At 44.3% G+C, this 24,766-nt stretch overlaps 2 protein-coding genes across 2 annotated transcripts in view; both read left to right on the forward strand.

The window, feature by feature from the left end:
- Positions 1-801, forward strand: part of HTRA1 (HtrA serine peptidase 1) — a 30,839-nt gene extending 30,038 nt beyond the window's left edge. The window contains exon 9 of the mRNA XM_064431513.1: positions 74-801. Within this exon, the coding sequence (XP_064287583.1) occupies positions 74-242 (169 nt within the window). The 3' untranslated portion in view covers positions 243-801. The remainder of the gene's footprint in view (positions 1-73) is intronic.
- Positions 802-13,399: 12,598 nt separating this feature from the next.
- Positions 13,400-24,766, forward strand: LOC135306897 (deleted in malignant brain tumors 1 protein-like). The gene is made up of 15 exons (XM_064431518.1): positions 13,400-13,566; positions 14,687-14,725; positions 16,439-16,477; positions 16,849-16,866; positions 17,091-17,393; positions 17,740-17,769; positions 18,140-18,187; positions 18,885-19,038; positions 20,023-20,237; positions 21,036-21,068; positions 21,539-21,689; positions 22,017-22,228; positions 22,497-22,669; positions 23,322-23,710; positions 24,257-24,766. The coding sequence occupies exons 1-15, from the start codon at positions 13,503-13,505 to the stop codon at positions 24,528-24,530; spliced, it is 2,142 nt and encodes a 713-aa protein (XP_064287588.1). The 5' UTR covers positions 13,400-13,502; the 3' UTR covers positions 24,531-24,766.

Here is a 24,766-nt window from a genome sequence, read left to right on the forward strand (position 1 = left end):
TCCAGCGTTCTTTTTTCCACCCCCAATAATGAAACTGCAATTCTGATAACACATTGCTGCTTTGTGTTTCCAGTGGTGGCCTGAAGGACAACGATGTGATTATAAGCATCAATGGACAGTCGATAAGCTCAGCCAGTGATGTCAGTGACATTATTAAAAAGGACAGTACGTTGCACATGGTCGTGCGCAGGGGCAACGAAGATGTGATGTTAACAATAGTTCCCGAGGAAATCGACCCCTAACCAGAAACATGAGCTGGATTTCATGTTTTCTTTTAACAGCAATGGACTGCTTATATTCTCTCTGTGCTGGTACAGGAAAACGTTAGACTTCTGACCAACATTCTGCTTGTTCAGTGGATTAGTATTGGCCAACAGAGTAACTTCTACTAGGTTTAAGGTGCAAAATCAGTGTAATTTCACATACTCCAGATGATAATTTTTTTCCTTCTGTATTATGTATGCAATGTATTCTTTACTGGCTTTTACATCCCCTGCTTAACGAATCAACGTTTGCTTCCCTGTGTTGAGTAGATTTCCTGTCATTTCCTCTAAGACTTAAACAAAACAAAACCCACGCACACAATGTGTGCTGTGGCATTCAGGTATTTATAGGTTAGCTGTGTTTTAACTGGAAATGCCATTGTAAAGGAGTAGTCAGCCTAAAAGAAAACACAATTGGGAAATAAAGTTTGGTTTATAAACACAAAAGGAATCCCAACCCAAATAACCTCCCAAGAATCCCGTGCAGGACTTTAATACTATGATATTTTCCTAGTGTTATTAAAAGAATTCAACAGTACTTCTTGTGAGTGATTCATTTTGCTTCCCCTTACGGAGTGGTTTTCTTTGCGTGGCACATCTGCCTGGGAAGATGTCCTGGTGGTCTCCTTTTAATCATCATTTAATCACATGACTTATTTTTTCAGTATGTTCCTTGTGTTTGTGCTTTTGTGCATCTGTTCTCCTCAGCAAGGCTGGGTTGAATTTGTCATATTGCCTATGTCTTCCAGATGTTAATGCATTTTCCTTACTGTTTTAATTACAGCTCCCCCAATGCCTGGAATCTGTTTGCCCGCTGTAGAAATTGCCACATGGTGGATCACAGATCTCATACCATTCTGGTTCAGATATCAGAGGGTCTGTAATCATTTAGACCTGGCCTTAAGTTCTTTAAAACAGGCCTGGTTTATCCAAATCTGGAGTGCTGGTGTGTGTGTGGACCTGGTTTTGACTCTGGGATATTGGGCATTAATCTTCATATATATGTTTATTGATGCCCTTGAAGCTTGGGGGTGGTGAGTGGGTTTGTCTTGCTGTGAAGGAGAACAATCAGCTACACCTAATTACAAGGTAATTACATTGGGTAAATATTAGGCTTAGCAGCCTTTTCTTTCCTCTGTTGTAACATGTATTTCAGAGAATAAATCCAAGGGCTGTAGACAAGTTTTGGTGACTCTCATTCCTCAACAGGCTCTTCTTTTGGAAAAAGAATGTTTTAGTAAACCTCTCCAGCTGGGTAGCTGGCAGTTTATGATTTTTAAAGAAAGGGCTGTATTCCACCCAAATGCAGCAATAAATCCTCGAGAGCTGGATTCCTGACACTGCTCCTTCTCCTCCCAGCTGTATTTCAGCTCTGGTTCAGTTTATCCCAATTTCAGGAGCCTCTGAATCCCCAGCTGCCAGTGCCTGCCCTTACTCACCTGGATCACTGTAATTTTACACATTGTGTAGCATTAATTATTGCAGCATGCCTTTCAGTGCAGTATTGGCTCCTGGCAGGATGGAACACCTCATTACCACCTTGTGCCATGGCTGTGGAAAATCACACGTGTGAAAATCTGCCAAAACACTGCAGTGCCAAGCACTGCTGGCCTGCAATCCTTTCTAGCCCCAAAAACTCAAAGAATGATCTTGCAGAAGTGTTTTGTAGCATCTTTGCACTGCAAGTTCACCCTGCTGATGTTGATTACTGTTCCAGCTCACAGCTGAAGTGCTGATATGTTTTGCAGCCTGTTTGTGCCCTGTGTAGCACAGAGTGGTGATACACAGCTCTCAGCAAAAATGAGTTTAAAAATCACCTGCCTTCTCTAGTATTCCACCTACCCCAACTAGCAAAAAATTAAACTAAAGCCCCAAAGCCAGGAAATTGTGTTTTAAACCAAAGTTATTTTTCATCTGCCTTTTTATTTCAAAACAAGCGCTTGCACAATTTGCAGAGCTGATTGATTCTCTTTGTTGCTATTGCTTGTTGTTGTGGCCTCTTAATATGCAAACTCATTAATTTTCTTTGTGTGGGCATTAGGAAAGAAGCAAATGAAATTCTGTAAATGGTTTTCCTGGGTCACTGGGATTAGTGAAATATTTGACCAGAATTCTAGCCCTGAGCTCCATGCAGTGGGATGTGAGATGGTCTCATATCGTGGCCATTCACTTTGAAAGTGGTTTTCTGACTTACCTTTTCTTAATTTGTAATTAATTTCTGTGCAGTGGATATTGGTAACCACATGAATATCATATGGAAAATATTTAGAATTTACTTTCCTTGTATCCAACCATGCAGCTACCCAGATGGTTTCTTGCAATCAAAGTATTCTCCAAATTATTTTTTAATATTTAAAGTAAGATTACTGATAAGCAGAGATGTGGAAGCAAAGTTTTTCTTTAAATACAATTGATTGCCATGTATTTTTGATGTGCTGTGGGGTTACAGATCTGGAATGGTTTTTATTCTTTGTTACTTCAGCAGACAGTTCTTTCCAAAATGCACTTGAAAATACTTTGTACAGAATACCTTTGGCACAGTTTGTTTAAATATCAGTTTCCTGGAAGTTTTATAAGTGCTGGATGCCAAATCTGGGAAATTGGACATTCTGGCTGGATTTTCAGCATTTTGGAGCATCTGAAATGGAAACTGGAGTTGCTGTGTGATGCTGAGTAGATGGCTACGTGTGCTGCACTTGGAGGTAGTTTCGAAATGCAAGTTCATTTATTCCATAAGGGAAAGGTCTTGAGCTATAAAAAATGGTCATGACTAACAATTGTCTGGTTTCTGTGGCTTAGATGCCAAGAAGTAAAATCCTGTCATTTCATTGCCAGAGGATTTCTTTTTTTCTTTTATTTCCCCCCTCTTTACCTAGAACTATTTTGTATTTGTGTTCAGGTATCTGAGGATATTTTTAAAACCACATCTTTCCAAGCTATGGTGAGAGGGACGTCAGTAAGGCATGATTAGATTATAGACAGGTTCTTATTGTATGTCAGAAATGTACTGCAGAACTAACTGTACTGATTACCTACTGAACTGATTAAACTGCAGCTGGAATAGAAGTTTATTCTACCCAGGGAAATAGAAGTGATGAAGGTGGAAGTCACCAACCCCGAGCAGTGAGAATTCAGTTCTGTGTGATGGTGGGTCACTGTGAGTCCTTTTCAGGTCCCCCCAAACCCCATCTCTTGTGCAAGATGCTGGCAGGGAAGTCAGAGCTGGACACTCTGGCCCCAGGATTTAATCCAGTTCAGCCTCCTTGTCCCATTCCTCTGTAAATATGCAATAACTAGATCAGTTAAGGATTGTTTATTGCATAAAACTACTGCTAAAACCAGTGCATATGTAAATTGACTAATTGGGCAGAGAAAGTAAAGAAAGAAACATCAATTTAACCTATCTACATCTCCTGGGAAGTTTTCTTCCAATTTTCAGGGTTTTGTTTAGTAGTCATGGTACTGAAGCATCTGTCCCCATAAACTTTCTGAGGAAGTGGGTAATAATTAGCAACTGATTAGAAGGAAAATGAGTCAGAGCTAAAGCATACGAGTCAAATTTACTTAATGTGGTAAATAATTCAATTTAGAAGCTTGAAAATACTGCATAACATGCTGGAGAAGAAAATTAAATATTTTTTCTGTTCATTCCTTTTCTGCTCAGTGTTTATGCAGAGACCACAGTGATTTTCAGAAAGTTTGCCATGTGGATGTTTGAGGGAGATGGACTGTGGTAACAGCAGTGCAGTGTAATCTTCCTTTCCCCTCTGAAATGGAGCTAATGGTGCAGACCACCCCTCCACAGAGGCAAATACATCTGTGGGGTGCTATTGATTGTGATCCAGGCTGTGTCCATGCAGTGACTGCAGGATTTGCTGTGTCTGCCTGGACAGCCCCTTTCCCAAAATCCCTGAAAGCTGAGAGAGAAGCAGCAGCCCTTGGGCCTGACCCACAGTCCTCCAGGAAAAAAAAAAAAAAAAAAAAAAAAGATATTTTTCATAGAATTAGAGAATGACTTGTGTTGGAAGGGACCCCAAAGACCACCTAGTCCCAGGGGCTGGGACACCTTCCACTATCCCAGGCTGCTCCAAGCCCCCTGCAGCCTGGCCTTGGGCACTGCCAGGGATCCAGGGGCAGCCACAGCTGCTGTTCACAAGGACCTGTGGACAGGTGAGTCCACGAGAGGGCGAATTGAAGCTAAAAACTCCTCCCAGCCTCTGTGGGAGCTGAGTCTGATGTGATTTGGGGCACTGTCTGCTGGGGCTGTGTGTGGCTCTGCTGAGGGGGGGCAAAAGAAGATATCTATGGAAGCTTGAACTTAGTGTCTGCTCAGAAAGAAGTGCTGAAAGCTGTCCTCATAAAAATTTATTCCAATCTTCCAAGGAACTGGGCAGTTCTGGCAAGGAAAAAGTAGATTTTGTCTGCATCTCATCTCCGGTAAGTTCATGTGCCTGGCAAGGAAGGAGAGTCGACTGTCTGATTTGGAAAATCAGAATGTTTCAGCATGCTGTGACTGTTTGAAAGTTCTTTCAACTTGTAAGAAAAAGAAATCAACCCACCAACCCACAAATCAACCAGAAACAGGCAAATATAACAGAAAAGGAGCTCTCTGGTACAAAACAAACCTGTAATAAAACCCAAGTGTAATTAACAGAGGAATAAATGTACATTTGTTCACATCTCAAGCAACATTTGACTTGGAGGTCGGGATCCTGAAAGGGAAACCTTCCTTTTGAAGAGGAGTTGCCAAAGGAATGCTTCATTGCACCAGTGTGGTTAGTGGGAGATCAATATTTTCTTCATGTAACAGAGAAGGATTTAGAGCCATGAAAATGTTACATTTGCATAAACAGCTATGCAAAGGATAATGATAGACTGGAGCTATGACACACATCTTGGGTTTGTTTTGCAGTCTAAGAATTTTGCTTTCATTTTTCCTCAGCTAAAGGGTTTTAATGTTTGTTTGTTAAATGAAGAAGCACTTCCACAGAGAAGGTAGGGCTGTGCAAAAGGAAAAGCTCCCCTGGGATCAGTTCCAGCCTGTGCAGTGAGTTCCTGTGAGCACTGAAAGGTGCAAACCTTTTCTCTCCTGCAAAGGGCTGGCTTTACTGCCTGGAGAGCAGAGCAGTATTTTTCTTCCTTTTCAATTAAAAGCCGAAGGTCTCTGCTCAACACTGTCTCTGCCCAGGAGAAAAAGAAAAATTAAGAGCAAATCCCAGCCCACAGATGTTCACAGTGTCATTTGCTTTGTTACCCAAATACTGGATGCTGCAGCTCCACTCTTGGCACAGCACCTCTGAAGACAGAGGACAATTGTCCTCAGGGATTGTTTAATTCTCTTTCTAGCTCAAGTCACATTTTCCATCCTGGTCCCCCTTACTGGGAGCATCTTTTCAGTTGGTCCAGATCCTTTTAGAGGTGCCCAGTGTGGCCACAGGGCATCACTTGCAGCATGTGGAGAGAGCAAATCTGCACCTTCTAGAGACTCAGAAGATACAGCACTTAATCTATCTGTAACTAGCATGGAGTGATGTTATATAGGATTAAATTCATTTTTTAGCTGTGGTTTCAGTATGGGAGTGTTTGAAATTGAATATGACACCAGGTACTTTCTCATCTCTGTCACTGAAGTGCTTCAGATTTGCTTAAACAGAAGTGAGAGAAGGTTAATTCCCAAAATTTAAAGGGTTGATTATTTCATCTACCCCAATCCAGGTAACATCATAGCCAGGTGTTACCACAGGCAAATCTTTGCATAAATTTAATACAACTTTTATGTGACCATAACATTCTATTGGCCACCTGTTATGTAATTGTAGATCCTGCTGTTTAGAATCAACCATTATTCATTACATTCAAATATGACAATTGCCTGTGCAAACCCCTTGATCCAAAATGACATACACAAATTATATTACATTAACGATGTTGTTATTACTAAAAGCTGAAACTTGCACTCATTACAGGAGAAAAATTACAGCAACCTACCAAACATTTGCACTTAACAAAATTATTAATGTTTTGAACAAAAATGCAGTCTTTCAGATGAGGTTAGCCTCTGGATTTCAGGCTACCCACATTAAAATCTGATCTATGGCAATTCATTTCCTTAAGTCTGTTTTCTTTGCCTGCTTTTCTCCTGGGCCACAGAGACTCAGAAGGGTTAACAGAGGATTTCTAAGGTGAGCCCATGTCCAAGAAAAGAGTATTTAGGTTCTTCTATGGAAATGGGCACTGCTCAGAAAGCCAACAAGATGGAGAGTCAGTGCTGAGCTTGCAGGAGTGAGACAGCCTTGTGTTTATTATGAAAGGAAATTTTCCTTTTTCTGTTGTTTGAGCCATTCTGTGGGAGATCCTGAATGGGAATGTGGAAAAGGTGCCCTGTTGTTTCAGGTGTCATTGAAAGTGAAGTAGTTGGACAGATGGCTGGTGCACTAAGGAAGGTGGCAGGGCTGGCTGTTGATAGGAAACATGGTTTTCTGAGAGGATTTTGCCTCCAAGTTTTGCCTGGCACTTCATTATTGTGATGAGCTGCCTGTATGTGTTTTATAAAGTGGAGGTTGTAATTCTTGCAGTCTTGCAATCTGTTTGGGATCTGCTTTAGGGCATTTTCTGTTTCTGGATCACATCCTTGCCAAACCTCAGCCACAGCAGGGAAATTGTGCTTCCAGGAGAATCTGCTTCAGCAAAGAAATAGAATTGTTCTATTTACAACAATGGCCACAGAAAATGATTTCCAGACACTGGGCAGTGGCTCTGAAGAACAAGGAATGGGAAATGGCACAGAAACCTAAGGCAGAGAAAAGAGCCCTGATGTGATCCCAAACCTCCTGTGGAAGGGCAGTGCAGGAGGGGAGAGCTGGGGCTGCCTCCCCTGGGAGCATCAGTGCCTGGTCCTGCTTGGATCTCTGAGTGGGAGGCTCCCAGGATACACCTTAAATGTCTGAATTTCTGGCATTTGGTGCTGGAAGTCAGTTTTGCCTCCAAATACAACTGCAGAGCTCAGTCCCATGTCTGTGCTGGTCAAGGAGCTGTTCCCCTCATGAAGGATAATTTTGTGCTTTCCTTTTTGTCTTTTAAATGATTTTATGGATAAAGTCTCTCCTTTTTAATACAAACGCCCTTGGCTTTGAAATTTTTTAGTCTGGCTGTGGTCTTATTTATTCTGTCAGGGTGGCAGAAGTGTTTGATGCAATTGCAGACCATATTGGGAATAGGAGGCAGCACTGCAAGGTTTATAACCAGTAGCAATCAGCCCAGGTGAATTAGTGAAACCATTGTCCTAAGTTCAAAACCAGGTGGGATAGATTGTTTAGGAAGCTGGCCAAACTGTATAGGCAAAAGTATGTGTTAATAACACATAGCACTGTTTCTGTATGCAGGGGGTGACTACATGCAGGGGTGGGAAGATTGTCAATATTTGTTTGATAGCAGTGTTAAACTTTATTTAATGACAAAACAAAACGTTTTAGCAATTTAGGGGGTAAAGGAATTCATGACAGGTTGTGAGCATGAGCATCAGCTTTGGGTCTGGAGCTCTTAGTTACAAGTAAATGTAAATTTTTGAGCTGTGATAGCTGTCAAGTGCTCCTGGTTATCCTTAAGTTTATGGTAATGTTTTTACTCTTCAGTGAAATTTCATGGGATTGTGGTTTAATGGATCATTCCATTAATAATTATTTTCCTTTCCTGGTTCAGCAAACAATGAAATCTTGCAGACCCACCCTCCTCCTGGAAATCACAGCAGTGCATCTTTCAGTTTCTGCTGTTTGTTGGGTAGCAGATCAAATTTGTTCAACAAACACAAAGCAAGATCTAGGGCAGATCTGGGATGGATGGAAGCTGAACTGCCCTTCCCTTATCTCTTGCTGGCATCAGCTGCCACAAACCTTGGAGGTATTTAAATTTAATTATTGAGACTGGGACATTTAGCAACTGTCAAAAAGGTCAGAAATGGTGGCAGATATCACCAAGTGCCAGGTGAGGGTACTTAAGAGGGGAAAGCAGAAGATATTTTCTCTCTGAGCAGGGGTGGTTCCCATCTTAAAATGGCTTAAGAGTTATTCTGTTCAGCAAAGAAATACCTCAGCTCAAATCCATCAATCTCATCCCAGAAAACCAACCTAAACACTTGATTATCAGGTGGCCAGGGTGGAAGAGGTCTCTGCCTCTACCTCTGTGGGGCCAGAATTGCAGGGTAAGGAGGACCTCTCTGCAATTTTAAAGGCTGTTTGAAAGTGTGGAAACCTCAGTCCTAGTCCCTACTCTAGGCCTCCTTATTGTCTCTGTTGCAGCAGCTGTTTATGCAGATCTTGGTATTAAGACGCCCTAATGACAAGGATATTCTCGAAAATGACCATTTTTATTGATTTTTCCATTGCCGTTGACCCTTTATCAATCTTCACAGCTGCAGGCCTGAGCGTGTTGGTTTAAGGAGTGGTGACTTTATGTTCTTACAGAGGAATATGTTGTGCTCTGACATGGTGTGTTAAATATTGGGGTATTTGCTACCAGAAGGCAAACAGGGATCAAGGAGTTCCTGTTCTGCATGATGTCCCCTGGCTGTAAGGTCAAAGATTTCTCTTATCTCTTATTAGGTAAACAAATTTTGTTGCATTCCAAGAGGTTGGTGTTCATTAATTGGGGGGGGTTGGAGCCAGTGAAGGTCTGGGAGAGGGAGGAGTGCTGGAAGCAGATGAGGTGTGACCAACAGCAGCACAAAATGAGACAAGGCACAAGTGTCCTTCCATATGCCTAGTGCTTTTCCCAAATAATCCCAATTTCCTCAACAGTTCAACATCTCTTCCAAACATGGGAGAGCAACTCAAAAAGAGCAGAGCTGGTTGCCTAATAAATGTTTCAGCTGCAATCTTTCACTGGCTCAAAGGAGCTGTGTCTCAGGCTCTCAGGTCCTTCAAGCTTTAAATAATAGATTGGTTCCATTTTCCTTGACTTTACTTGAAATATTTTGTTATGACAGGTCCAGAACTGAAATTTTACACACTTTAGTATTTTGGTCAAATGCAATTATTTGCTGAATTCAGCCTGAATTTGTGCTGAGCCTTTTTTCTCCTTATTTCTCAACTCTCCTCCTGGCTGGAGTATGGTTACTGCTCTGGAATGTCACAGACCCTAAGTATCAGGAGAGCAGTAAAATGATTTCCTCGTACAGCTCTTGGCTCTCATGGAGACCAGTCCCCACCTGCTTTACGGGATGCTCTCACCCGTAACTCCCCAGGCACGAGTTGTTTGGACAAACCCTCTCTGCCCTCCTGTGAGCTGCTGCTGTGCATCAAATGCATTTCCTCTTGGGGCTGAGGGAGACACGAGGGGAGCAGAGAGGAACAGCAAGCCAGGAGAGACAGGGCACGGGAGGAATGAAGGGAGGAGACCCCCAGCCACGCCGGGGGAGCTCAGTGTCCGTGAGCTCGTCTGCAGGGGTGGCTTCTCTGCTGGTACCTTGCAACCAAGACCTTTCATTGGTTCTGTTCCAGCTGTGCACGGGCTCTCAGACATCCATGGTGGACACAGGCACAGCTGGACAACAAGGAGAACAGCAGGAGAGCTGAAGGGGTGCAGAGGGAATCTCTAGAGGGTCGTGGGAGGGCTGTAGGGCTGAGCCAAGCAGCTGGAGACGACAGGGACAGAGCAGTGCCAGCAAGCCTTCTGCAGGGAAAGTCAACTTGACCCTGTTTTCTCTCCTTGCTAGATGCCCCACTGTACTTAAGGAGCACTGTTGTGACTTAATGGCCAGTGAGAAATGGGAGCAAGTGCAGCAGAGGGATGCCAGGAGACCTATCAGGAGGGGAAAAAAAAATCAGGTGTTCCCACGCCAGGCAGCAAAACTGTGTCCAGTGTCAGATTAAATCATTTATTCTTCCCCATCCCAAGCAAACATAGCTCAGTCATAAATCTTGATTTCCTGATTCAATGAAGCCATTCCTGCCTTACAATTTGCTTTGGTGTCACTTGTGCAAACAAAGCTTTGTACAGAGGTGCAAGGAAAGTGAAATAGATGGGGAGAGTGGACAGGGAGCAGGGAACTGTGTGCCATGGGGGCTATTTCAGCTTGGGATGAGTGATGGGTACCTGCTTTCTGGCCCTTGCCATTCCCTGTTGTAGGGGAGAAGCATCACTGGTGCTAGAGTAGAATTATGGTATCAATTGAATTTGAAGGAGTTGGTGGGAGCTGACTGCTTATAACAATTAATTAAAAAGTGTGAACAACTTGCATCCTTTCTCCTATCCAAAGGACAAGCATTTCATTGCCTAGTTGACTTTTAAAGGAAGCATGGATCCAAACTGAAATTAATGTTTCCACACAAGTTCCAGCTCTTTTTAGATGAGCCAAGAGTCAAGAAAATGCCCCACTGGTGGGAAGAAAGGTCATTTGGTGCAAAAAACCAGGTCAGTGCCTAGTAGGGCACCATTTTGCTGCTGGCTCTTTTGCTCACAGAAAGGGTGATAAAGCTCTGAAATGGCTGAGAAGGTGGTGGAGTCACCATCCCTGGGGGTGTTTAACAAAGCCTGGATGTGGCACTGAGTGCCAGGGTTGAGTTGAGGTGTTGGGGCTGAGTTGGACTCGATGATCTTGAAGAACTCTTCCAAACCAGTGATTCTGGGAATTCTGTGAATTTTTTTCTGCAATGTCAGGGTAGTGACCAGTGCAAATGAAGCAAATGAAATTAAATGGAGGGGGTGGCTCAACAGGTGCCAATTGATGTCTTGACTACTGACCCAGCAGCTCTGGTGCTTTGGTGTGCTCCAGCCAGCTTTGCAGCTGTCCCACCTCAGGGCATGGCTGAGTTGTATTTAATTTTTAAACTGTATTTAAGAAAGTATGAAATGCCATGCAGGAAATGAGGATTTGGGGTAGAAAGTGTGAGGAACAGCCCTGTGAACACCAAAGTTAGAGGAGATGGAGGAGGAGGAGGTTCTCCTTGTGCCAGAGCTGAGATGTCCCCACAATCCATGGAGGTCCTTGTGCTGGAGCAAGAGGACATTTCCTGAAGGAGCTGTGGCCATGGAGAGCTGATGCTGGATTATCCTGAAGGATAACCTGCTGGTTTATGCTGAAGGACTGTAGCACAGGGGTAGTACCTACAAATGAGCATGAGAAAAGGGTGAGGAGCAGAGCAGCAGAGACAAACTGCCATGGACTGACCACGGCCCCTGTGCCACTCAGAGAGGGGAAGGTACAGCAGGGGAATCAAGAAGTGACCTTGAGCCTGGCAGAAGAGGGAGTGGGGAAGGTGTTGTTTAAGTCATATGTGTTTCTCTCTATACAAGTCTATTTTAATTGGCAATCAAGTCATTTTTCTGTAAGCTGGATCTGTTTTCCATGTGACAATAAGTGATTTCCCCATGCTTATCTCAACCCATGAACTTCTTCACCCTATTTTCTCCTCCTACCCTGTGGAGGAGGAGGAATGAGAGAGGGGTGGGTGTCTTGCAGCCAGCCAAAGGCAATCCATCACGCTTCCTTTTTATCTGGGGAACTGAGAAGCTGGGCTCCACACAGAGAATGCCACTCCTGGAGTGGGATGGCCATGCAGTGGTGATTGCCACTGGGATCTGTGTGGAACAGCCACGCTGAGTGTGGGGTTATCTCACATGTTCTCTTTTTGTGTTCAATAGTAACACAAAAATTGATTTTTTGAATGGTTTTAGTCTGGTTGTAGTTTTCTTTCATCTCTCCAGGTCTGCAACAGTTGCCCCACTGTTTACCAAGCCACAACCCTCACCTCCTCCAGTCCCTCCAAAAGACCACTTCCTCCACCTGCCTAGCAAAGCCATGAGAATAAAAGTCTCCCTGTGTTTACAGAGTCAACACACTGTTTGCGTATCTAACAAACTAATCCTTTCATTTGTCCCCTCATTCTCACAGTGGAGTTTGTGCCTCCTTCCTCCTTTTGATCTTCCTTTGGCTCCTGTGCTCTGTGAGGTTGACTTTGGTCATTTGCTGTCCAGGACCGTTGCATTGCACGGTTCAGGAGGCACAAGAAACCTGTTCCCGAGTTTCTGAGAAGTAATTTGTTTGCCAATCAGTAATAAATCAAAAACTAACAGCAGGAACAACCAGGATGTCAAATTTTTATCTACTGGAAGTTTCTGCATGTTCCCTCTAGAAAAGAAAATGCAGAATTCTGAGTAACACAACTTACTAAGACCCTGAGACTTTTTAAAGATTGATTGAGCCTTGAATATAAACCTGTTTTTAATTGAGGCCTGGACCAGGAGCTCTTCCAGGCTAAGTAACTCTGTGATTCTGAGGTTTTAATAGTGTTCAAACATTGCCAAATTTGCCACGTAAATGTGGGATCCTTGATGAGCACTTGGACTCACTGAAACTTCATCATGACCTGAGATATTTTATTTTCATAAAAATCCATTGTAAGTTCCATTGGATGTCCTTATTTTTCCATTACCTTGAATCTGTTGTAAATCTCAGGGGGACAAGAGTTCTGCCAAGCTCTTAAGAGCTTCAGAAATAGAGAATTTGAGATGAATTTTCACTTCTTTTCTATATTTTCCCCTACCCCCAGACTTAGAGCCCTTGCTCTCTGGGAAGGTTTTGTGCAGTTTAAAAAGGGTCAGTGTAAGACCACTGAAGTTTGGCTTTGGTTTGTGTCAAAAGTCGAAAAATTACTTTTGATGAACTTGCAGAGCTTAAACATCCTGACTCTTGCTGCCCTGGTGAGGACAGAGCACACTGAGGGATGAACAGGGGGAGAACAGAAAAAGAAGAATGTACTCCCTTTGCTGCAGGTTTTTGTGACATCTACTAGGACAGGATACAAAGGGTTTCCATTAGCCCTTGGGCTGTTTCCCACTGTAGTGCCACCCTTCCACGTGTTCAGTCACAAAAAGAAAAGCACATTTTGCATCAGCCTAAAGAGCAGCCTTGGCTCAGGTACAGCTCACACCCAAGAAAGGGACACTTTACATAAGTGACAGCAAGAGAACCCACAGCCCAGGAGGGATGGCATGGAAAAACAGCAGCCACTGCAACTACTTCTGGTCTCTGCTTTCCCTGGATCAGGTGCCAGGTGTTGTCCTGCTGTAGAACCAGGAAGCTGTAAATATTGGTTTACAAATCAAACATGTGGTGATGGAAGTGAGAGCAGGGGGGAACGTGGAATTGAGCTGCAGAAACCAGAGATTGGGCTGCTGAGCTGCACCCTCTGGGGACTCTGCCTATAAATTCTGGTGCCCTCCTGCTCCAGGAGCTCCAAGGAGATGGCTGCCACCAGGATCTTGTCTTGGATGGTGATGGTAATTCTTCACATTCAGGTGGATGCAGGTAAAAAGCCTCACTTCCAATCACCTTTGCAGCTTTATTTCACCTTGGGCTAACGTTGGGATTTAATGGTAAAAAAGAATTTACCAGCATGGCTCAGCTCTTTTGAAAACTATAAGCAGGTCAAACCTATGAGCTGAACAAATCAATGTTATCAAAAATGCTTAATGAATTTAATTTTTTTCCCCATCATTTTTTGTAAAGAGCCTAGTAAAGGAAATTAAAATTAATATACTGCAAAGCCAGAAATAACATTTTCCTATCCTATATATTGGGATAATGGATTTAAAGACTAATAAGTATTTTCTGAACTAAATACATGTTTATTTTAAAGAGGGTGAGGTGTACAAACTGTGGGATTTGTATTTGATTAGATTATAATGGAAATTACTGTAATTTTTGTTAGTCTAATTTCCCAAAGGCTAATTCCTGTTAGGAGTGTAATTTAATTTGGTTGCAGAGTCAATGATCTGCCCAGCCACTTCCACCCCTTTGGGGACCAATACAAATATTGGTGGGTCTGATGGGAGGGGGGATATTTCAAACAGGGTGAAATAGGCTTTTTGTATTCCAAAAACACTTTCCCCCTTTCCAGGTGAGACCTCCCTGACTGAGCAGGGTGCCAGCCCAGTGCTGGGAGAAACAAAACCTTTCTTTTTAAGCAGCTGCTGCTGCGACCTCTATGCAGGGATGAAAAAACATCAAAAATTGTTGCCACAGCTGCTGTCTTTCCATCCCTTCCTCTTTCAGGTGTAAAAAGCCATCCAGCCCCACAGACCTGTGAATATCCAAGTGGTTTCCCCTTGGATTATGGGGGATTCATTCTGCTCCCCTTCCCTGTCTTCCAGCTCAGGGGGTTGAGAAAACTTCAAGGCACTCAACTTCAACTGGTCCCACTTCAAGGCACTCTCTGGGCCAGTTGCAGGTTTTGGTGGGCTCACAAAGAATGTTGATGAGTCATGGAAGAAAACACTGCTGAGATTGACTAAAATAGACAGAGATCTCCTGGATCTCAAGTTTGTTGGCTGCAATTTGCTAGGACTGAAAGAGGGTTTGAGGAAATTTCATGTTAAATTTGCCTTGTTGACCTTCACATATGCTATCTTATTTTTTTCTTCTCTAGTAACAATAGATCCCACAACAACTACTGAATCCACGACTCGTAAGTAGAATTTATCAGATGGTTACTTTATATAATAATGATAGAGTTATGGTTTTGTCACAGTATTTACTGTTGGGAGCAAATTAGTATGATAAAAAAGCTCACATTTTCTTTAGGGTGGGCATGGGGATGTAGATGACAATTATCTGGGATGGAGGAATGTTCCTTCAACATCTTTTTTCTTGTTTTTGTTTCTTATGTTAACACTAGCAGATTCTCCAACAAAAACACCTCAAACAGATAACTCTAAAATTATATAAAAACGTGCATTGTTTTATAGAGTTTGCCTTGCTAAATGTTCTCTCTCCCAGGCTGATGAAAACTCTTCCAGTCCCGTGGTAGCCAACACACCAGGGTAGTCAGTGTCCTTCAGACTGGGGTCCCAGATGCTGAATGCACCCATGTAGAATCCACATGGCAGCACAAACGTGCACTGAAAACACAGCATATAGCTGAATATTTGTTGCTTCTCTCACAGAAAGGATGAGAGCCATCACTGCAATGAAGAGCTTCATTAAGTCACTGCTTGGGTTAAAAGCTTAGGGTAATAAAGCCAGGTTGAACGTGTATAAATGCAGCAGTTTCTGAGTATCTCTGAAATCCCACAGCAAAGTTATCCGCAGTTTAAACAGACAAAATTTGGCTGAATACAGATTTGTAGTACAAATTTTGGCTGAATACAGGTTTATAGTACGAATTTTGGCTGAATACATGTTTGTAAACTGCTTTTCAGCAACCTGCCTAGGGACAGAGCAGGACTCACATGAAATGCCGTCATTAATTCTGATTATAGGTTTGGTGCTGTTACCCAATCCAAAAACATCGGGAAAGAGATCACCTTTCTGGCGTGCCAGAGCCCTGTCCTGCGGGATACCTCTGATCTCTTAGTGCCACCTGGAGGCTTTCCATCAGCCCTAGCAGGGAAAACCTTCCCTGACCCAGTTGGTGAAGCCAGCTGCGTGGCATTGATGGAATCAGTGGTGCTGGGGGTGGAAGGGAGTGAGAGGTGGCTTAGATGTGGTGGGAATATCAGCAGAACCTGGGAGGGGAGCTTTGAGAAACCCCCTTTTAACCCGCAGTGTACTCCATGAAAATAATGAGATGTGCAGCCTTCCTTGTCACTGGCCTTGTTCTGACCACCTCCCCAGATATTTTATGTCATCTTCATTTCTGGTGAGCTTTTTGTTTCTTGATTTGGAGAAAGAGGCAGTTTTTCACAGCCTATTCTCTTATCAGTAGCAGAGCTGTCACCTCCAGATCAGGTCAGGTGAAACCCCAGATGGAATCAAAAAATTGTTCCAGCTGAAAAAGACCTTTAAGATCATCAGTTCAACCATTAACCCAGCAGCCCCACACATTTACATGTCTTTTACATCCCTCCAAGGGATGGTGACTCCACCGGTGCCCTGGGCAGCCTGCTCTTTCCAGGAAGAGGTTTCCCCTTATCTCCAGTCTGACTTGAGGATATATCTAAAACTGATCCCACTTCAAGGCACTCTCTGGGCCAGTTGTAGGTTTTGGTGGGCTCACAAAGAATGTTGATGGGTCATGGAAGAAAACACTGCTGAGATTGACTAAAATAGACAGAGATCTCCTGGATCTCAGGTCTGTTGTCTGCAAATTGCTAGGGACTGAAAGAGGGTTTGAGGAAGTTTCATGTTAAATTTGCCCTGTTGACCTTCACATATGCTATCTTATTTTTTTCTTCTCTAGAAACAACACGTCCCCCAACAACTACTGCCCCCACGACTTGTAAGTAGAATTTATTAGATGGTTACTTTATATAATAATGATAGAGTTATGGTTTTGTCACAGCATTTATTGTTGGGAACAAATTAATAGGATAAAAAAGCTCACATTTTCTTTAGGGTGGGGATGGGGGTGTACATGAAAAGTAAATTATGTGGGATGGAGGAATTTGGGTATGGCTTTGCCCTTCAGCAACCAGCCTCCTTGCTAGAATGAGAAAGATCTTCTGTCACTTGTGCCCTCCAGTGGGATCTTGACTCACTAGAGGAAGGGTAGAAAGCACTCACAACTCCCAAAGAATTTGTTCTAATTCTCTTGCTCTCTGTGTGTTTTTTTTCTCTGTGTGTTTTTTTCCCTCTGCTTGTTCTCCACAGTTTCAATCATAGTTGATGGTGAGTCTGTCTGCCACGGTTCTTGTCACAGCCCTGGGCACAGGGATGCCATGTGCCTGCCCCTGCTGCCCCAACCTCTCCATCCCACAGTGTGGGAGCTGAGAAGGGGCTTCCAGGCCTGGGCTGTGCTGCAGGTGGATGCAGCCATGCCCAGAGAGGGTGTGGGGTGTCATTCCCTGGACCCAGAGCACCACTGGCTTGACCAAGGGGTTTGTGTCTCTCAGAGATCCTTCTGAGGCTGGGCGATGGGCCCAACGAGTGCGCAGGCAATGTGGAGATCTACTACTTTGGAGGCTGGGAGAAGGTGTGTGGCTACCTGTGGGACATGCGGGACGCCCAGGTGGTGTGCAGGCAGCTGGGCTGTGGCTACCCTCTCGCAGTCATGCACCCCTTCCCTCCGGGCAGCTGGTACTCATTCATGTTTACCGAGGTGAACTGTACTGGCGACGAGAACTTCCTGTGGCACTGCCCCTACAAATACCAGCACAATGCCTGTTACCATGGAATTGCTTCTGTCGTATGCTCAGGTGGGTGTCTGTGTTTTGGTGACATTTTCCTGAAGAAAATCCGTCCGGATTGAGGTGGGATGAAGGCTGCCCAGCCCTTGCTCCGTGCTCAGCATGGCAGCAGCAGGTCATGGTTCCACGTGGGTGTTTCAGAGGGAGCATCAATCTCAGGTTTGCAGGCTGTACCTGGGAAATCTGGGGTTTGGGCATCACTCCTGCACAGAGCAGCGTGTGAGGAGAGGGATGGTTTTATAGTCAGGCCATCCTCCCCGTGGGTCCCTCCATAACTTTCCAATAAATTAAATACATGGTCCAAGGGGAGCCAAGCAGTTCTAGTGACTCACATCCTCTGATTTTCTCCTTCCAGACTCGGGAATAACAGTGACTCCAGCAACAGGTAACCACAGATTTCTGTTCATATGTGGGTTTTCTCTGGGATGCTCCGTGTAGGCTGCACTTACAGACCCTGGCAAATGTCCCTAACATACAGGGAGATGTGGGATTGCTTGGGATCATTTGGGATTGAGCACCCAGTTCTGTGGGAGAGGGTTGGCACTGGTCTTTATGATGCTGCAGTGGGGATGCCCTTGAGCAAGTCCTGGCAGAATTGGCACTGCAGCCATCTCAGTCCTGCCACGTTGCAGTGCTGACTGTGGGCTTTGGCTTTCATTGGGGTTCAACGGGGTTCCTGCTGGAGAGAGGGGACTCCCAGCAGGATGATCCTCTTAGGCAAAACACTGCTTGCTCAGCTGCCTCTCTCCCTGCAGCACCACCTGTCTCCAGAATGATGCCCACCACGCCATGGAATGCAACAGGTATGTCCAGAGGAGCTGTGGGGCTGGACTGTCTTCTGCCCTCCACTATTCATCACAGAACCACAGGATGATGAGGTAGGAAGGGATCTCTGGAGTACATCTGGTCCTACATCCTGGCTAAAAGCAGGATCAGCCAGAGCTGGCTTCCCAAGACCATATCCAGAGGGCTTTTGGCTATTTGCCACCTCTGTGGACAATCTGTGTCTGTGCTCAGTCACCCTTGCAGAGAAAAAGTGTCTCCTGATGTTCAGAGAAATACCCTATGTTTCAGTTTGTGTCCATGGTCTCTTGTGGGGCACCACTGGAAAGAGCCTGGCTTCTGGAGAGAGTTGACTCCCAGCAGGTTGGGAAAAATGCTGGGAGTGAATCCTGCTGATTTCTCCCTGCAGCACTGGGTGCTTCCAACTCACATTCCCTTCTGTCATGGACAAGGTGGGGGAGATTTAAGTCCAGAGGAGTTAAGGGGTCTGATTATCTCCTTCCCCAGGCATCCCACTGGACAGCCAACCCCATGGATTGGGTTACTGTATGAGCTGGGCTGGGGGGATGCAGGGGTGATGTTTTGGGGTGCCTGGCAGGGAGGGTCTCTGTGGGGCTGTGGCAGAGTCTCCTTGGTGGGACCATGCCCTTCTCTGATGGATTCTGGTGATGGGATAAGATCTCTCTGCCCGTGCCCGGGCTCTGCTCTTTTCCTCAGGGAGTTTCTCCTGTGGTGGCTTACTTCAGGGGTTGTCTGGCACCATCCAGAGCCCGAGATACCCCAACCCCTACCCCGACAACTCCTACTGCGTGTGGCGCATCCGGCTGCGGGACCCGGCCCGCAGGATCCAGCTCCAGTTTACGGATGTGGAGTGAGTCCAGCCGGGCTCTGGGGTGGCTTCACCCCACTGTGGGGCCTTGGCAGCCTCTGCCCGAGCACTGGGGTGAGGTGGAATGGGGCTGGGCTGCTGGGACCTGCGGCTGTGGTCAGACAGGTTCCGCCTCTTATAGGAAACAGGTGATCCCCCAGCCAGGGAATAATGTGCTCTGACTCCATGAATCAGAATGCTGAACAATTGTTGTGGTTGTGAGGTCTCCAGGATGAGGGAAGAGATGAATCTGACTCCATATTCTTAGAAGGATATGATATGATATGATATGATATGATATGATATGATATGATATATGATATCATAAGAAATTATATACTAAAACTATACTAAACTACAGAGAAAAGGATACATCAAAAGGCTAGAAAAGAATGAATAATAAAAACCTGTGACTCCTCAGAGAGTCACTCACAGCTGCCTTTGATTGATCATTAAGTTAAAACAATTCACATGGAACCAAGCCAACATGCACCTGTCACATTCCAAAGCAGCAAACAGACGAGAAGAGAATCAGATAATTATTATTTACATTTTTATCTGAGGCTTTTTAACTTCCCAGGAGAAGAAATCCTGGTGAAGAGATTTTTCAGAAAATATCACGGTGACAAACAATTGCTTTATTTATTATATGACACTAATAGTATATTATAACAATACTGAAGAGGTACTATACTAAAGAATATTAAAGAAAAACCCATGACTGCCTGAGACAGCCAGGACACAGCTTTGAGTGACTGGCTAACCACTCAAAACAACCTTCACCCGTGTCCAATTAACCAAATCACTTTCAGTGAACAATCTCCATAACACATTCCGCGTGTGCAAAAACAGGAGCAGTGAACAGCGATAAGAATTGCGTTCTCTTCCTCTCCGATATTCTCGCTGCCTTCCCCTGGAAAAATCCTTGGGAAACTTGTGCCTGCTGCTCTCTCTGAAGAGGGCTGAGGCCATGTTTTCCCCCTGCAGGCTGGAGGGCAGCAGCTGCTCCTTCGATGCCATCGAGGTGTTCGACGGGGGCTCGCCGCAGAGCGCGCGGCTCGGCCTGGTGTGCCGGAGCGACCACCGCGTCTTCAACTCCTCGGGCAGCCAGCTCACCGTCGTGTTCCGCAGCGACAGCAGCGTCACCCGGAGAGGCTTCCACGCCTACTACTCCTCGTTTCTCGCCTTCGACACCACTGTGGGTAAGGCTAGAGCTGTCCTGTACTCCTCGCCAGGGCGGGAGCTCGTGCTCAGTCACAAAGAGCTGCTCTCGACACCTTGTGGGCATCTCAACACCCTCTGGCCCCACTCACCCTGGCTCAAGGGCATTTTTCAGGACAGGATGGCCATGAAGCTGCTGCCAGACACTGTTTCTTTGCCTGGTGGGCAGGGATGGGAATCTCTCCGCCTTCCCCAGTGCTGCCACTGAGCTATCATCAATTTTCCTGTTCTATGCTGTGGGCAGAGGAGTTGCTCAGCCCTGGCACACTCATTGCTGCAGAGCCCAAAGGCTACTTCTTGTTTTTTCAAACTAAAGGGAGCTGATGTACACAGCCACAGTGCAGAGAACTCCTTGTGGCAGCTGAGGAGCTGTGGGGCAGCAAGGCTGGCTGCTGTTCCATCTGCAGTGCCAGGCTCCCTCTGAATGGCAGCAGCACCCTCTGCTTGGCCGTCCCCTCCTCCCAGTTTGGTGTCACCAGCAAGCATGCTGAGGGTCCACTCCATCCCACCCTGCTGGCCATTAACAAAGGAGATCAAGGCCCTGCTGATGGGAGCTGTTGCACCCTGGGCTGGTGGATGGAGGGGGAGGGCTTGGAGGTGCAGCCACACAGGGGCCTGCCACGTGTCCAGGCAGTGATTGTGGCTCTGGGGTGGCAGTGTCCCTTCAGGAGCCCTTCTGGAGAGGAGGGGACTCCCAGAGGGCTGTTTCTCTTTAGCAAAATACTGAGTGCATTTTATATTTTTTATATTTTTTATCACCTGCTGCTCTCTCCCTACAGCTCCCAATACTTCTACTCTGTCACCACCCACAGGTAGGTTTGGAGTACCTGGGTAAGTTATTGAATTGGATATTTATCAGCATTCTTTTTTTTTGAATGCTGATATTGAATTTGATATTGATATTTGATATTGATATGATATTTGAATGCGAAATTATTTGATTTTTTTTCCTCCTCCCTTCGGTCATTAGCAATTGTAATAGGGGGGTTCCTCTTCCAAGAAACAGCTGATCTCCGTAATTCCAGACTCAGTATTGTCCAGTTCTGTGGAAAATATTTGTGTCCTGCTAGTGCAGGCACTGCAGATCAGCATTATAAAATCTATTCAGTGTAGTTAGCATCTCCTAATCTGCATTCAGATGTATATGAACCTAATGGAGAGGCTACTGAAGCTGACAGAAGTCACTATCTCTACATTTAGCCATGAACTTCACACAGGCATACTCCAAATGCAGCCCTAAAGTTGCATACATATCTTTTTCTTCTTGTACTTTTCTCTGCAGAATATTATTCTTGTGGTGGCTTGCTCTCCTCCTCATCCGGTACCTTACAGAGTCCATTTTACCCCAGAAATTATCCAAACAATGCCAACTGTGTGTGGGAAATACAAGTGAAAAGCAACTTCCGTGTCACACTTGTATTTACAGATATTCAGTAAGTAAGAATTTATTACTTGGGAAGGTGAACTTGTGGGACTGATATCTTGGACTTACTAAGCAAAAGACAACTTGATTTCAAGGATTTTTATCAAAGCTTTTAGTAAGTCTGGAGAGGGAAAATGTGTTAATTTTTGTTTATTTAGTCATCTACTGAGAAATTGGAAGTTGTAGCTTCTGTTCTGAAGATTTGACAATCATATCAATCAAATGTATTCTTGTGCTATAAAGAGCTAATCTGACTGAAAACCCAAACCAACAAGCAAACAAAAACCAAAGAACATAAAAACGAAACATAAAACTAAATAGTTATGTTACTTCCCAGGATGGAAGGTGGCAGATGCCTCTCTGACTACGTGGAAATCTATGATGGGCCCCTGCACACCTCTCCTCTCCTTGGGAAGATTTGCTCTGGTTATTACCCCACGTACACATCGTCCTCAAACCTGCTGAGCGTCCGCTTCCACAGCAACTCCCGATACACATACAGGGGGTTCCAGGCCAACTATCATTCCTCTCCAGCTGATGACAGCACCAGTAAGTTCATCTTTAAAGCAGAAACATGCTTTTCAATTATTTTCTAGTTCACTGCTTGCTAATCTTGTTAGTGTTTTAAATTAGGTCTGTAAAATTTAAATCAGATCTGTAGCGTTTTCGTGGAGATTCAAGTCCATGGTTTGGATTCTGAGCTCCTTCTGCCATATGAGCTACTTCTGCAAAAGATAGTGTTTATTTAACCCACTACTTACAACCTTTTTTGGTCACTGCAATGAGCTTGTAACATATTTTCTTTGCCATCCACTAGCACTGCTGTGTTTGCCAGACTACATGCACGTGGTTGTGAGCAGATACTTCCTTCAGTCCCACGGCTACTCTGCTTGGAACCTCACCCTGAACGACCCCTTTTGCACACCCAACATCACATCAAATGCTGTGTCATTCGACATTCCGTACACTCGCTGCGGCACTGTCAGAGAGGTAGGAGTGAGCGTTTCAGCAAAGCGGGCAAAAGCGGGAGGATATAAAAATTCAAATAGGAGAATTTGCTTTGAAAACCAGCACAAATTGAAAACTACCTGGGCTCTGCAGGGACTGGGAGTGTCCTGGTGATTATGGGTTGTCTCCCCCTCTCCTGAAGGATATTTGCACTTGCATTTCCTGCTTCTGCTAACAAAGCATTCCCTTACAGCCCATTATCCATCTCCAAAGGAATGAGCTGTGGAAGGATACAAATACTTGGCATTTTCAAGGTCCCAGGCTGAGTGTGATTGCTATAAAGGTTTCAAAGTTTTCATGAAACATGACTAATAATCTTGTAGCCAGATTTCAGCTTAATGTGCCAGACCTGAACCTTCATGTACTCAGTGTTGTACAGGTTGTATTTAATTCTGTTATATCTGCATTTATTGTGAGTAGTTTCCTAGGTCAAAATTGTGGCCACTGAATATCACATGAAGATTACAGATTTTTATCCTGAGAACAGAAATTACTAGATTCAGACTTTTCCACGCCAGACTTTCTGGGAAATACTGTTTTTACAGTGCACATTGCTGTAAGCAAAGTTCAGAATGTAGAATAGGGCACCTGACTATATGAATTAATTTTGCATTTTATTTTGTGTGCCAAACAGGGAAACAACAACACAATCAGCTATTCCAACATTATTAGAGGGTCGTCTTCTGGTACATTAATCACAAGAAACAGAAATCTTCTCTTGCATGTCAACTGCAAGATGCTGCAGAACACGTGGGCAAAAACGATGTACGTCGCGGACGACAACTTTGAAGTCAACGAAACTCAGTATGAGAGATACGATGTAAACCTCACATTTTATGACTCTTCAAGCTTCTCAAGGCCGGTGTATGACTCACCCTACCGTGTTGGCATCAACCAGAATTTGTTCCTGGAAGCTTCCCTGCACAGCTCTGACCCATCACTGGAGCTATTTCTGGACACTTGCGTGGCATCTCCCACTCGCCACAATTTTACAACAAAATCCTATCCTATAATCGAGAATGGGTGAGTTCTTATGAATTACAGTTAGAGATAAAACTGCCTTCAAACTCCTGTATCTCTTATTAATTTTTTTTAAATTTAATGGAATAGTGTGAATATAGCAGACAATAATGACAACTTCTAGTTAATTAATAGACAAGAGCATTCAGGGTTTACTAGGAAAAAGGGGGTGGAGTGACCCAAAGCATAACACACACATACACACCCCATAGCTTAAAATAACAAGTAGACTAAATGGCTATGGCCAGTTCATGGTGGATTATTATTATTATTATCATTATCATTATTATCATAATAATGGCATACCTCAGGTAAGATTAATTTACCTTCACAGAATCATACAAACACCACGTATCAGACACATGACAGGCTGAGGAAAGGCAATGTCGTTCAATTCTGCCAAAAAAAGGCACTTTAGTTTTCCAACTTGCAGTTTTCTGAACTGTTTTCATTATGCTCAAAAATCACTTCTCATTTTGTGTGTTTTATTACATGTAAATGACTGACTGCAGTGTGTATTCATGAGAGGGTTTTTTTGTTTCCTTTTAGGTGTGTCAAAGATCCCACCTATGCTACCTACTACTCACCCTACAGACACATCCTCCGGTTTAAATTCAATGCCTTCCAGTTCATTCAGAGCAATCCAGAGGTCTACCTGCAGTGTGAGCTGGTGGTGTGCAGGGCCTATGACTATTCCTCCAGGTGCTACCAAGGCTGTCTTCAAAGGTCCAAGAGAGAGGCAAGCTCTGACCTAGAAAGTGTGATTGTTGTTGCTGGCCCAATACAGCTTTGGGAACCTGGTTCTGAGACTGGGTCTGAGTAAAGCTGTCTCCTTTGATGGGTAGCATCTTTAAATGCCAATTGAATTCTGGAAGAAACCATGCTGCTGGATTGCCAGAAACTCTAGAATAAATGTTAGGAATGTGCTGACTGACTCATGCTTGTTAATCCCACTTCCTCTCATTCATCCCCATATAACAAAAATGCCCCCTCAGCAGTTCTATGGGGAGTGAAATTTGTGATCTTTAAGCTTTTTGTTTGTTGTTTGCTTTCTTAATG

This window comes from Passer domesticus, chromosome 8, assembly GCF_036417665.1.
Source record: "Passer domesticus isolate bPasDom1 chromosome 8, bPasDom1.hap1, whole genome shotgun sequence".
NCBI lineage: Eukaryota > Metazoa > Chordata > Aves > Passeriformes > Passeridae > Passer > Passer domesticus.